The 14,530-nt window shown below is 40.9% G+C and overlaps 1 protein-coding gene across 3 annotated transcripts in view; it reads right to left on the bottom strand.

The window, feature by feature from the left end:
- Positions 1-1,863: 1,863 nt before the first annotated feature.
- arhgef12a (Rho guanine nucleotide exchange factor (GEF) 12a) overlaps positions 1,864-14,530 on the bottom strand; it is a 44,825-nt gene continuing 32,158 nt past the window's right edge. For all 3 annotated transcript variants that reach the window (XM_004543741.5, XM_012917165.3, XM_076873195.1), the window contains 25 exons: positions 14,221-14,326; positions 13,885-14,022; positions 13,769-13,801; positions 13,033-13,147; positions 12,832-12,943; positions 12,541-12,744; positions 12,325-12,466; positions 12,207-12,239; positions 11,974-12,125; positions 11,606-11,752; positions 11,305-11,390; positions 10,431-10,556; positions 10,086-10,200; positions 5,974-6,074; positions 5,638-5,715; positions 5,395-5,470; positions 5,142-5,309; positions 4,941-5,028; positions 4,777-4,854; positions 4,600-4,694; positions 4,283-4,489; positions 3,953-4,189; positions 3,615-3,844; positions 3,413-3,488; positions 1,864-3,301 (listed from right to left, as the gene is read on the bottom strand). In XM_004543741.5, the coding sequence (XP_004543798.1) occupies positions 3,291-3,301; positions 3,413-3,488; positions 3,615-3,844; positions 3,953-4,189; positions 4,283-4,489; positions 4,600-4,694; positions 4,777-4,854; positions 4,941-5,028; positions 5,142-5,309; positions 5,395-5,470; positions 5,638-5,715; positions 5,974-6,074; positions 10,086-10,200; positions 10,431-10,556; positions 11,305-11,390; positions 11,606-11,752; positions 11,974-12,125; positions 12,207-12,239; positions 12,325-12,466; positions 12,541-12,744; positions 12,832-12,943; positions 13,033-13,147; positions 13,769-13,801; positions 13,885-14,022; positions 14,221-14,326 (2,954 nt within the window). In that variant the 3' untranslated portion in view covers positions 1,864-3,290. The remainder of the gene's footprint in view (positions 3,302-3,412; positions 3,489-3,614; positions 3,845-3,952; positions 4,190-4,282; positions 4,490-4,599; positions 4,695-4,776; positions 4,855-4,940; positions 5,029-5,141; positions 5,310-5,394; positions 5,471-5,637; positions 5,716-5,973; positions 6,075-10,085; positions 10,201-10,430; positions 10,557-11,304; positions 11,391-11,605; positions 11,753-11,973; positions 12,126-12,206; positions 12,240-12,324; positions 12,467-12,540; positions 12,745-12,831; positions 12,944-13,032; positions 13,148-13,768; positions 13,802-13,884; positions 14,023-14,220; positions 14,327-14,530) is intronic.

Below are 14,530 nucleotides of genomic sequence, written 5' to 3' on the forward strand. Positions count from 1 at the left end.
AAAATGCCTAGTGGGTGAAAAAAAAAGAGAACAACGACAGTGCAGGACCTCTGCTTTTGGATGGGACATATTTTGGATTCATTTCCCCCGCCCGTCTCCTCGTGACACTGTTGCGTAGCTGAAGGTGCTGAGGAGAAAGGGGTCGTCTTATCAGAGCTTGACCTGAATTGCCCTCTTGGAAGGCTCCGCTGTGACTGACACCTCTCTCCTCTTTGTCTTCGCCACTCCAATTAGCTCGATGACAGGTGCATGTGGAGAAACAAGACAATCAATTACCATCCCCTCTCGTCTGCCTCTGTCCTCTCCTCATCTTCCCTGTGTCTTTATCACACTCTGCCCTCACCACTTCCTTTCTATTACTCTTAATTTATTGGCTTTTCTCCCTCTTTTTCTTTCACCATTTATACCTCATGTGGATTCACATTGTCTCCTCATAAGATATCCTCTCCTCTCTCTCATTGCAGCAAGCCAACAGTTGGGCTGACAGAGAGAAAGAAAGAGGGAGCATGTCATTCGGGCTGCGATTCTTCATCCTGCTTTCCACTCAGACACACTTTGCAAAAATCACTGCCAGACACAAGACAGGTAGCAGTAAACCAGAACAAAGTCACAATAAATGCTACACAGTCCTCTGTGGGATTCTCTTGACTGTGGCTTTGTCTCATTATGGAGGCCGGCAAGATGCATTTCTTGGGTCATTTATTTGTTAGACTCTGGAGTCAAATGTATGTGGAAAATCAATGGGCACCCTAGGTTATTTAAAACACTGATGTCACTGCAGGTTTTAGGGTGGGTCTTCTCCACATGAAGTTTAATGGTGGAAGTTTGCCACCTGCTGGTAATGAACACCTTTTCTGGCGTCTTTGATCAAAACCTCTCTCGTGGTTTCCTTTACGACGGCTCACGCACTCTGACATTTAGTGCTGCCGAATGTCTAGAAAAATATATTCTGTTTAAGGTCAAACGTATAGTTGACTATGAAGGTAACATTAAAGTGGTCCACACTGCCTGCGCCGTCCACATTTTCAACCCAGTTTTCAATTGTGAAGTTGCTTCGGGGGGGAAAGAGATCTGTAATATTTCATGTGTCATCCAGTTTTCAGTTACTCGCATATAGGATGTCATCTGTTGAGTGGTTGGAAAGTTCAAGCCTTGAATTCATTCACAGTGCAGTGAATTCCTGCAAGTGTCCGACTGTCACTTACACACTTACACAGATTAAAGTGCAGTTTAGCTATTTTAATATTAAATTGATTTACCTGAACTGTGTCTGAAAGCAAGCGACTCCAGAGACTACAACTATAGCTCATAATTAACTCCCCAAAATGTGTTGGAGCTAAAAGAAAACAATTCTGAAACTAAGTTTAAATTAGCTTTAATAACAAAATACATTTAGATTTTTTTCTCTATCAAAAAGACTTTTAATACTGAATACTTGTACTACCACTAAGTCCTACTGCTGCTTTGCATATACTGGATATCTACATAGAGGTAACTTTCACTGTTTCTCTCCCTATATCCTGCTTGAAAGTGGTAAAAAGTTGCTTACTGTAGGTCTTAAGGTGTAACCTTCTAGGGAATTATGTTACTGTAAATGAATGAATGAATTTGCACCCATAATTGTAAATTTTTTATATTAGGACAGCATAAATTAGCAGAACCATGAAGAATTTGTGCACAATAATGTCACACAAAGATGCCTGGAGTGAATTTATCGGCATAGATATCTGAAAAATTTCCACTCCATATGTGTAAAGACAGGAGGAGGGATATTGTGAACAGAAGGCACAGTCTTTTCAGCAGGACCTAAAATTCAACCAGACAGATTAAAAAAGAAAAAAGAAAAATAGGTTTACAGTCACAATGTGTTTATTATTTAATGTTTAGACAAGTCAAGCAACTGATCATTTCTTTGTCACTCTGACCTCCAAATATAATAATTTCCCAATCATTCAGCAATTTCTGAAAACATCACCAGACTAGATGTCTTCTTTTGTTAGACGGGGAAAAAAAGAAAGAAAGAAAACATCAGCACACCGGTTTCTTTTTTGAATGTGTCATGGCACCATTTATTTTGTAAAGTTATGCATAAACCTTCCAACTTGATCATTGTACAGAATATGTTGAACTTCATGACATTATTAGAATATCAGGGAGTCAGATCAGCATTGCCAATAGTAGCAGAAAGAAAGCAGCATTTGCCAGGAGCTGACACTGAACGAGCACGACCGCTCCTTGGAGAAGAGGGGAACAGGGCGAGACACCCAGAGGCAGATGAGGAGGCATGACATAAAGTGTTGGAAGGGATAAATAAGCATCAAAGCCACTAGGCTGTGAGGAAGAGAGGGAAAACACTCAAACATGGTCACAGGGAAAAAGAAGAGGGAGAATCACACGCAAAAGGAGAAGAGGAGCAGATGAGAGGCAAAACACCCCTCAGAGCGAAGAGGACGAAGGAGTCAGCACAGAAATGCAACAGGACCAGATCAGAGCCGGCAGACTCTTCATTCTAGTTAACACCACGCCTAGAATTTATCTGAAATTCAAGACTCAAAACACAGGTCATTTTAACACAATGGGATCCATCAGCAGTGCAACTCTGGCCTCTTCAGTCCGAATACAGTCCTGCAATTCAGCAAGGTGTGCTAGGGTGCTTTTATGCTAGCGAGCACTCGGCTCTCCCACTAACCCTCGTGTGACTGAAGCAGGAGAAGCAGCCAAAAACTGTAACACCATGGCCTAAAGCATGCAAGCAATATGGGAAACACTTTAAAAAATGAAAAGAGAGAAAATAAATACATCTTGGGATAAAAAAAAAAAAATCTTAATACATTATCTTAAAATTTTCCTTTTCTTGTTTTGTGTTTCATATATATATATTCTCAACACACTTCTTTGTACATTTTGGTATAAGTTCTCTTTCTTGCAGGGATTCAAGGGATATGGGTGTTAAATGGTAAAAGGGGAGGGGGGTGAGGTTCTGGCGCAATCCCACATCCCTGATTGCCTTGTGCTGAGGAGGAAGAAGAGGCGGAGGAGGAAGAGGATGGGGGGGCTCGGCATCGAAAAGATGACTCCTCCCTTCAAATGTTTGCTCACACTTAAGTCTCTCATTCTCTGTGGCAACTGATGGAAAAAACAAAACGGGAAAAAAAAAAAAACAGGGCTCAGCAGTGAGAGGACAAGCTTATAAGTCGTCCAGAAAGTCCAGGACATGAGAAGTAGGAACAGACTACAAGTCGGTACTTCCTCTTTGGGACCACAGCCAAAAGCTGCTGCACAGACTTCCACTATCTCTTATCTGAGGGAGAGAGAGCAAGATCTGGGATCAGAAAAGGAACAGATACAGGAAGTGATTCATAAATTAAGAACCAGTTATTCATTTGTCAGCGCTGAGCATGAAGTGAGATACCTTTATTTCCATGCGTGTCTGCTGCTGATCTCTCTGGCCTTTGCTGTATTAGACTGTTGTACTTGGCCTCAACCTCCTGTGGGAGAAAAATAATTTACTGCCAGATTACACAATAAAAATGACTACTGTGTATGTGCATGATACCAGTTATTGTGTGTGTGTGTGTGTGTTTCAGAGCTGTAAAGGATTAAGTGTCGGTTACCTTCAGATAATTGAGGTTGGCCTGAAGATTTCGAAGGTGAGAGAGGACCTGTCTGCTGAAAGAGGAGAGGCTGCCGGCCTGTGATGTTGAAGAAAATCTCAAATTGATGCCCGAGTCAGCAGCGCAGCCTTGGGAAGTGCTCAGCTGCTTCCCTGTGGTTGTTGCCAAGATGTCATCGTCTGTGCTGCTCTCCCCTGGGCCACCGTAACCCTCCAGGACTAAATACGCAGCTGAAAGAATCAAAGGAAAACAGGAAGGATCAGGACGAGGCGAACATTTATGTTTAATGTCAGTTTATTCTATTTAAACCATGAGTTGTTCTGACTGCCCAGACCTACCATAGTCATCAGTCGAGTCAAAGAAGCCGGTGTCTCCTGAACCCAGGTCCTGAGCCAGGTCGTCTGTCTGGGAGCCGGTTTTCTCTGAGCCGTTGTGGACCGTCACTCGTGCACGGCTGTCTATGGGGGTGCGCAGAGAGGTGGTCCTGAGGAGGCGAGCCCCTGTGGAGCGTTTAGTTTGCTCTGCAGCTTCCTGGGACATAAGCTGGGTCACTAACACGTGCTTTAATGCTGCCACTGAGCAAAAAAAAAAGAAAAAAGTGATAGATTTACAGAGTACAGCTGGATCGCATTTCATGTGCATCAATCCATCGGTTCTGTGCCCCTTACGTGTTTTCAGTGCTTCGTCTGCCCTCGAGGGGAACATGCTAAACGAGGCTCCTCTGCAATCCTCGGCCACTGGATAAGAAAGTTCTGGGTCCACAAAGCCTTCTTCTTCCTCCTCCTTCTCCTCCTCAGTCTTCACTCCCTCAAACGGATTACTGCCAGGTAGCGAAGTCTGCAGTGCGCTTCTACAGACTGGACTGCTTTCCTTATCTATGAAGGTATAATTAAGAGTTATCACAGGGGTTTAATTACAGAAGTATAGCGACACATATTTAAGTAGGACGAAGAAATGGATCGAGGAAATGAGTTGCTCCAGTTACCTGTGGACTGGGTGCTGCCAGTGGATGTGCGGTCCGTGTCTCTACTCAACCTGGAAACTCCCGTTGTAATGATCTCCACGCCGTCTCTCTCCCCACTGGCACACGAGCAGAATCATGTGTTAATAACGAGCATAAACCCTGACCCACTAGATGTGCTCAAATTAGTAAGTAACGTACACGGTCTGAGGTAATGGTATGACGCTGTGAGGCTTAACTTTCATGGCTTCAGCTCTCTGCGTGATTAGACGCTGCCACCTTGTGCAGGGAAATGAAACAGTCATCAGCTCGTATAACAACCGGAACAATGAGATTTAAATGAATCAAAGGGGATTTGCTCTCACGTTCTCTGATCTGAGACAGTGGGCGCCATTAGCTCGTAGATTTGGGCTCCGTTTTCCGACATCGAAAGAACAAAGAAGGACTTGTTGTCTGGCAGAAGAGAGGCTTATTAATGAATATTACTCTACCCTCTATGGATGGAGCCTGTATTATTTCATACCTTATTCTAGTAATAAATCCTCAGAGTTTATGTGGTAACTGACCTGTGGCCACTGAGCGCACCAGCACCGTGTTGAGTTTGATGATAGGGCTGAAGATATGTTTGGTATCTGCAGTGCCCGACAGGTTTTTGCTGTGACACTTCAGTATCAGACGCTCATCTTGTTTCTGTAGGAGAACCAGGATGTCCTCCAGGAGGAGTGTATAGAGCTCTGAGAGAAAATAGAAAGATGTGTTTGTAAGTAGTGGTCACCTTCCAGCTAAACAGCAATAGTGAAACTATCAATCAGAACAAACCGATAGTTTTGTCCTTGTTCACTTTCCATGACAGTGGACCCTCGTGCACCATCGTTTTCTTTGTCAGATCCAAGTTCTGAATATTATGGAACAGGAAATAAAAACAAAAGCTTTAAACTACTGGCTTCTGCTCTGTGCAGTGCTATTTTTCTATCTAGCACATATTTCAAACAGTGAATGTGGGTGTACAACAAGTGAGTATGCTTTAACTGAAGCTAAAAGAGGGCTGGGCAGACAACTCACCTTTAGCTCCAGGATCATTGGGTTGTCTGTCTGCTTTAGAGAAGAGAGGTCCAATCGTCTCTGATAGTCCTCCAACCTCTAGAGGAAGGGAGTGAAATAAACAGATGGGGAAAAAAAAAATAGGATAAGTAAGTCCTCTTTAAGAGGATACTGCTGCCTGTGGAGCAGAAGCAGTGGAAATAAAATGCAGTTTGAGTAAAAAGGAAGCTGAAAAGGAAGTTGGAAAACAAATCATCCTAATGGCAAAAAACATGGAAAGGAGATTCAATTAAAAAAAACAAAAACAACAACAACAACAACAAAAAAACAAAAAACAAAAAAAAAAAAACAACACACCTGTTTGTCCTCAGATTCCTTCACAGCCTGGTTGACGTGACTGAGGATCTTTCTGCAGCAGTCTGCTGCCTGCTTAACTTTCTCCTTCTCCTCTGCATTGTCTGAAAGACGACATTAACCAGTAAGGTCTCCTCAGTTCTGCAGAGGACTGTCCGACAAATTGATATTTCGTCCGGCCATTAACACGCCATCATTCCCAAAAAATTATGACAGGGCTTTGGGGGGAGCGGGAGCACACTTCAGTCCCCTAATAGCTGGTTATTCTTTATCGTTAGTGCATTGTCTCGAGTGAGACCCAAAGGCCGCTGCAGACTAAAATGATGGCCCAAACAATGGGCACGACATTCCCCAAAAATGTGCACTGCTGCCGCAGGACCATTAAAATGATAATCTCTCTATTTGTCTCTGTAACTCATCCGTTCTTTTATGCTGCATTCAGATTATCAAATGCAAATGAGATACCATTATTATTTTTTTTGTTTATGTCCATAGTTATGGGTAAATTCATTTACATGCTGTATTAAGTCACCAATAAGAACTAATTGGCACGGGGATTGTGACATGATGAATGTGAGAGAAAAGCTGGATATGATAACTGAACTCTGCTCAAGCAGGTCACATGAGGGCGTGTTGCAGCACTGCAGCCAAACTTAAAGCAAGAATTAATTCTGATCTGACATTTACACACTTTTACTGGTAAGCCAGGCTGCACCGCTACTGTGATGAACTAGATGGCTGATATACAGTGTTGGGTAAGTTACTTTAAATTAGTAACTTAGTTACATTACTAGTTACTTCTATCAAAAGTAACTCAGTTACTTCAAGTTACTCGTTACGTTCAAAGTAACTAGTTACTAGGGAAAGTAACTTTGGTTTTACTCAGAATTCTCAGAATTATGGAGCATTATTATTTAATAAATGCTCATAATTTATTTTTGAGTAATTGCTTCATGTACATCTATGCTGTATGTTAATAAAAGTGCCTGTGTGACATCTGGGACACAACTTTGACTAAACTCTCCTTTTGTTCTTACCTTATAGCTTTAAAAAAAAATTATTGAGATGTACATCGCCATCCAGCTAAAAAATATCGAGATATGAATTTTGGGTCATATCGCCCAGCCCTACTCCGTCATGCTAGCTAGTACGCAGTACGAAAAAGTCAGCATAACGAAAATAAACTCCACCTAAACTTGGTTTATATCTGACCCAGATAGACTGCATGTCATAACTTCTTACCTGAAGTTCAGTTCACCTGACACCGGCGGCCGCCTCGGGTCTCTCCTCCTGCCTCCCCTTTCCCTCATCCACCTGCTGCCCTCCACCACTTGCTAATGTTACTGAATCTGTGGAAGCTCCGCGATGCCACCACACGAAGTAACGAATAACGAGCCTATCTAAATCCCAGTAACGATTAACGCGTTCCTGATTTTGGCATAATAACTAGTAGAGATGGCACGATACCACTTTTTTATGTCCAATACCGATACCGATATCATAAATTTGGATATCTGCCGATACCAAAATGAATCCGATATAGTGTTTTTTAATCAACAAAACTGTTTTTTAAATATCTTGCTGCATTTTGTATAAGTTCATACTCAAGTTTAAAACAACAACTACACTAAAGCTATTCTGTTATACCTGTATGCAAAAAAAAATATTTCATAGTTCAGCAATACTGATCAATCTAATAAACTCAAACCTACACCATCCTCCCTATTCTGGTATTTTAAAGAGTACTTAGCATAAATATTAAGCAACCTAACTAATAGGGTTCCAACTCCCAGCAACAACAAAAATAAATAAATAAAAAATAGGGAACCACCCCTCACACTCCACCTCATGATGCTTAATCGACGTAATCAACCTTAATTTGATGCAGTGTGAAAAAAATGCACAGAAATCAATTATTTTTCAAGAAATATTAAATAGATTCAACATCTTTCTTCAACAAAATTGCAGACTGCACAGATGGTACCTTCCCAAAGGAAAAAGTACTATAGCTTACTAGGGTATATATATTAGACTTAATAGTTACTATATACAGTAATGGACTTCTATACATTTTGCATCAAATTAAAACTTTGGCTGTCAGATAATTATTTATTAAAAGCTAGACATTTTAAATGAGAATAAGAAAGAAAAGTATGTCTTTGTGCCCCCTTTTCCCTGTTAATCCCCTATCGGCCCCCCTGGCTAAACTTTGCTAGATCCGCCCCTGCACAGTTACCAGCGTCAGCTACGTAGAAAAAGATCCTCGAGTAGAAAGTAATAATAAATAAATTCTAACAACAGCTGATCAAGCTTAAACGTGCTGCTGTTGTTCAGCCGCTGGTTTCCTCTTTCTGGTGCAACGTGGGCCAAAAGCAAACTAGAGACACGGACTCGCGACAGAAAAGCAGTTTCATGATTGAAGTAGCAGCAAGAAGAGGCAGTCGCTTGTTAAGCTTAACGCAGGAATGCTTTACAAACATTCAGAGATGGAGTTACACACTTGCTTTACTTCTCTCGGGATAACTTTGTCGGAGATGAAATGCCGGGTTGCTAGCGAAGCTCCACATGCTATCCAGACCACTGACAGGTCCCGCATGCCACAGCCGCTCTATCACGTGATGCATACTGCTCTGACGTGCTAACGTTCTGAGGTGAGTTACGGTGTGTTGCAAGTTTTGTGAGGTGCTTTCGTGATATTTAATGGATCGGATTACATTTTTTATTTTTCTCCGATATCCGATCCAGTAATTTAGGTCAGTATCGGACCGATACCGATACGTAATATCGGATCGGTCCATCTCTAATAACTAGTTACCGTGCTCGTTACCACAATAATAACGTAGTTACTGTAATGCGTTAGTCCCAACACTGCTGATATACAGTGCTCATCAAATGTATTAAACATACATTAGGGTGGTGCTCTATGTTACCGATGCACTAAATTAACATTATTGGTAATTATGAAAATCATATTTTATGTGTCTGCAATGGTCAAGCCACTGGTACACATATGCCATTTTATGTAAATAATATTTGTATAGCTATAAAATATTTACTGTTGTTACCTATGAATTTTCAAATTCACAGGTTTACAGAAAAAGCAGTAAAAATAGTAAAAGCATATTATTTATAGATGAAGATACCAAATTACAGTTATTTACCTGCATTTCTGCACAGAAGAAGAATTAGTTTTTTTAGTTGTTGAATCCTTGAATAATTTGAATAATTTTAACCTTGAATAATTTCTGACTCCTCAGAGAAGTCCATATTGGATATAAAAATGTGAATTCAGTTTATTTGCCAAATAAATAAGAATATTATTCTTATACATGTAAAAAAAAAAAAAAACCAAGATAAAAATATTCTGGAGAGACAGTGAGATCCTATCAGAACTAATTGAGCTGTGTAGAAAGACAGGATGAGTTTGGAAGTGATCCAATCAGAAATAATCCCCTTTTGCAGAAAGGTTAGATGAACGCATTTGATTTGCACCTGAGAAAATGGTTTTCTTTCTGATGTCAACGCTGGGGAGAAAGAGATGTCACGGAACATAACGCATCAGACTTTTAAACCTTATATTTTAGCCACTGAATCAATTTTAGATTTAATCTACTTTAATCTTATGATACTTAGTAGACTAAATAACTACCAAAACTAAATGATGTTTTAGTAAAAGGCTAAAACTAAATCACAATTTGCCGTCAGAATTAACACTTTATTTAATTTTGAGAGCAGTTTTTAATCACAGGAAGCCTAATAAATATGTTAAGCAATGAATAATTTAAAAATAAGAAAGAAAACTATTTATCTAGTCAGGGGACTCCCGTGTGAAAGAGTCTGTGTACTTAAGTACTTGGACTTGTTTGCAGTATTTTATTTCACAGTTTACAAAAATAATCTGCAAACTAAATGTGCTCTAATAATAATAATAATAATAATAATAGAGTTGCAGCTATTCGTTTAAGTAAAGGCCTGAAGGCCTGTCACAATTATTAGATTAGATCCTTCACGAGTTGTGCATTAAGGTCGTTGTGCACGCAAAGTAATTACAATGTGAACAAATCCTTGCCAACTGTGGTAAGAGAGCTCTGATTACTAAGAAAACACAACCACACCTGTGTACTTGACAATGTTGTCGAGCAGCAGAGGGTACTTGGTGAGCCGCAGCATCTCCACAGGAATGATGTCCTTGAGTTGCAGTCGGCGACACTGCCTGTTACTCTCTGCCTCCTGCAAAGAAGCAAAATATAAGTGGAGTACCCTTAAGCAGCCATAAAAACAGCCCAAATGCATAATTTTCAGTATAAATAGAGACTGAGCTAGAATAAGAGTAAGCTTGGGTTTTTATTTAGATCCACACAACCATTGTTTAAACCATCTGATTGACAAATTGTGAGCCTTCTGAGCAGTTATCTCCTGTGAACACCTTGTATACACTGTGTGCGCAGTGACAAGCGTACCAGAATGAATGAAGTGAACCTCGAGTCCTTCTTCTGTTTGGTCTTTATGAGCTCCAGAGCAAAAGGCTGGTTACTGCAGAACGTCCCCACCGCCTGCTTGATCTTCTCTTCCTCTCCACCGCTGAACTGTTACCACCCAACCCAAGACAAGACAGAGATGGATAGAAACTCAGTCAATATGGGTCAGAGGTAGTAGATTTAGTATTTAACCGCTATGACGAGTGGCTGACTCCTGGGGGGTCAGGCTTATGTCCTTGCAGCAGAGACAGCTTAAGTTTCAGTCCAGACTAGATCAATGTTTAGACCCTAAGGGGACTGATTAGCCTACTTATCCTACTCCCTCCACGTCTCCCATTGAGAGACTCTATACAAGACTTCCAGCTCCTACGCCGCTACCTCACATCTCATCTCATATATCACTGACAATATTAAGATGCTGAGATGTCAGCCAGATCTAGGATATTGAGTGACATCATTTACTAGGGACAGGGCTTCCATTTTTCTCACTCCCATTTCATCTTACTGGAGAGGGCAGATTTTCCTCTCTGTCGTCTTTGATTTTTTCCCCCTCTTTTAGAAGGATTTAAGTGGCGAAAAAGGCCTATTGCCATGGCTGTCATATATAAACTGCACATACCCATGTCCCTGTGCACACGTCATCCCAAAAGATTGTCGAATTATAAAGCTGAGAAAAGCAATCTCAAGCCAACGTCAACAGTTTTTTTCTCAATATGAAGCAATTTTGGGCAACACTTCCATTTCTTTGTACACAATGTTTTTTTTCTCCCCACCACATCAGTCATCTTGAATTTTATTCAATAGAAGGAATTATATGAAAGAGAAAATAGAATTTTGGCATGAAAATTGTACTCACCCAGGAAAGCAAGTCGTCTCCTATCTGATCAATTACTGAAGAGTCATTTCTCTTCCGAACGGCAGCCATTTGATCTGATATGTTAACTGAAATTTAAATAGGAGGAACTATCAGCATGTGTGTGTACAAGATTAAAAAAAAAAAAAAAAAAGGAATGCAAAATGATAATGTGAGCGTCTGTATGTTGTTAAGAGTTTGGCCTTACTTTAAAATGGAATTAAATTTACACTACAGGACTTTTCAGGCATTTTATTGATTCTTAATGGCTCAGAGGCAGAGGAGATGTGTGTTTATAGTGTACCATGCAGCTGCAGAACCTCTTCCAGATTGGAGAAAATATTCTTGATGTCAGCAGGAGGCAGGATGGAGTCTTTGGTGAGCTTCTGGTAGAAAACGTTGTCCAAAACCTTCAGCATCCGTACATGTGCACGCTCTGTGTAAAACAGCTCTGCAGACACGCAAGATGTTAATTCGAGCTGGCAGGTATTTGCACATTTCGGCATAAAACACATCTGACAGCAGCTTGGGTTGGATCCCAGCAAATGCTGCATAATTGTCTTCCCGTCTACGCACTATATTCTGTATACTGTAGTATTTTAAAGCATATGGAGAGTATACTTTGAAAATACAATATAAGCTTCAGGGGAGTTTGACAGTGCCAGTCCTCACCGTGGATAACTTCCTGTCTCTTGATTTCATGAGGCCTGAGACCGGCTAGAACCTCTGGACGCACCAGATGCTGCCAGTTTGGGGGATCGCACTCAGAATCTGTTCCCTGGTCATCCTCGCTCTGGATATCAGCAGCACCGAGTCCCTCAAGCCTACAGTAATACAATAAAGTTAGCTTTTAAACTAGGTTTTTAGATCAATATAAGAAAGTCCAAATGATCTGGTATTCTTGCCTTCTTAAAGCTTTTGGTGTTCCCTCGTGAGTTCTACAAAAAGTGACAGAGAAATCAGTCATAAAAATAAGAACTTTTAAGGGAAACAGTGTTACTGCAGATGTGACTTTAAAGGCACCTGTCACTTTCTCTGTCATCCTCTGGCAGTTGGTCCAGGTTATATAGAGGGTCAAACTGCGAAGCAGAGTATGGCAACCCGTCCAGAGAGTCCGATGGAAGGATTTCACTCACCCTGCAGGGGCCAAATATTGGAGTCCCACCTGCCAGATAACAAGTTAATAGCCATCGCTCCTTTAAGTGTTTTTTCATTTAATTCATTTGTCTGCTTGCTCACCCATATCAGCGTCTCTGCTGGTGTCAGAGCTGTAGGTGGCGCTAATTGGAGATGATGAGTTGACAGACATGGAGTGTATAAGTTCAGGGCCCTCGCTTGATTGGCTGCCTTTGAGACGACTAGATTCTTTATAATCACTTGTAGACAGTGCAGGTTGAGACATCTGTTTCTGAGGCCGTGGTCGTCCCTCCTGGGTCGTACCCCCTGAATACACAGACAGGTGGTATCAAAATAATATAAAGCTTTGAAAGCTACGTTGTTATTTTTGGTCATTTCAAACTCGTATCTTACCTGACGATTCGATGCGGCTGGGCCGCCGCTGAGGTACACGAATATTAAATTTATTATTCTTGGGAACCTTTTTCACTTTCTCTTCCCTTTCCTTTTCTGTCTTGTTGCCTCGCTGTAGAGTTCATCAAAAACAAGAAAAGAGTCATGTAGGTGATGGGGGAAGAGGAAGAAGTCTCACTGTGCAAGACAAATTTAGATTACCTTAATCATGGGAAGAAAGCTGATCCGAAGCCGTTTGGACTCCAGGCTGCGAGGTTCCTTGACCCTCACACCAAGGTGCTTCATGTACGTATATATAACATACTGCATTGTAGTGCTTAAAAAACAAACAAACATGACAACCAATGAGTTTGGATGCTTTCTGAATTATAATTAACAAAACAAGACAATGCTAAAATTTGAAGAGAGCAAGTATCCATATTGTGATTTGTACCATATGTCACAACAGTCGTTCCTCATACAACGTCTACACAAACCATCTGGGCTGTGCTGCGACCATATGGCATTTCAAACAAGACTGTTTCAATCAGTCACACTTTTGAATTATTTAATATAAACATACTGCATAAATTACATGTTTTCTTTAAGAGACTGCTCCACCGCTTAATTTGTCAACTGTGGGGGATGCAGAGTGGCGCTCGGATGACACTGATATGTATTCTTGCTTGAAACATCAAAGACTGTACTTTAAAGGTGAATAATTACTACCACTGGCAAGTTATTAAATTAGGAGCAGATTGCTGTCTAATGATAATTTCAAGGACTGAAAAGATTTAATAAAAATAAGCCAAGACATGACAGCTCCCTTAGATAATTGAGAGGCATATTACAGAATGTAAATATAGCACAGACACAGATGGCTGAAGGGGCCATGGGAGTTGTTAACTCTTAGAAATCTCTTGATTTAAGAAACTTGCTTCAGCCAAAGTTTTCTTACCATTTCTCTTCCTCTGTGAGTTGAGTAGTTACCCTGTTAACAGTACGATAAATAAAAATTGATAAAACTGAATATTATGAGCTTCCAACTAGCATGTATATGTATCAGTTACTCACAGGATATCGTCTATTTTCGCGATGATGTTTTCAGCATATGAGCGTTCCCGCTCGAGAGTGCCGCGGTCTCTGACTCTCTCTTGGTCCAGTCTGCCCAGCTCTGCTTCAGCCACTGTTAGGCCCATACTCCGCTTCTGCCTGCAAGTACCAAACACATAAGGAGGTATACTGTTATTACTGTGACCAGGTTGATAATGTTTTAGAGAAACAATGAAGAAGAGGATGAGAAAAGCTTGTTTCTTTTATATATGCCTAATGTGGGAGCTAACAAAATCCTTAACATCTGAAACCCAGCTAAATCGGCAGCATCACAAAAAATACAAATTCTGAATTTACCTGAAATCTTCAAGATTCTTCTGAATATCAGGGAGCAGAGAGTCCTGCAGTGTTTGAACATGTTGTCTGTTTATTTCCTCTGGGATCAGTTCTGTCCGCCGCCGATCTGCAAACGCACGCACGCACGGACACACACACATACACAGAATAAATATCAAAGGGTTGCAGCATGTCCACAATAAATAAGTGGTATTAAAGCTAAGCAATACTTTCCAAACCATCAGAGCATTTGATTTCTTAAGGCCTTGGCAAGGACTGTGCTTGGCTGGCTGAGGAATCGACTTACAGGGACTGTATAATGAGGGTGCTT

Source organism: Maylandia zebra, linkage group LG14 (genome assembly GCF_041146795.1).
Source record: "Maylandia zebra isolate NMK-2024a linkage group LG14, Mzebra_GT3a, whole genome shotgun sequence".
Lineage (NCBI taxonomy): Eukaryota > Metazoa > Chordata > Actinopteri > Cichliformes > Cichlidae > Maylandia > Maylandia zebra.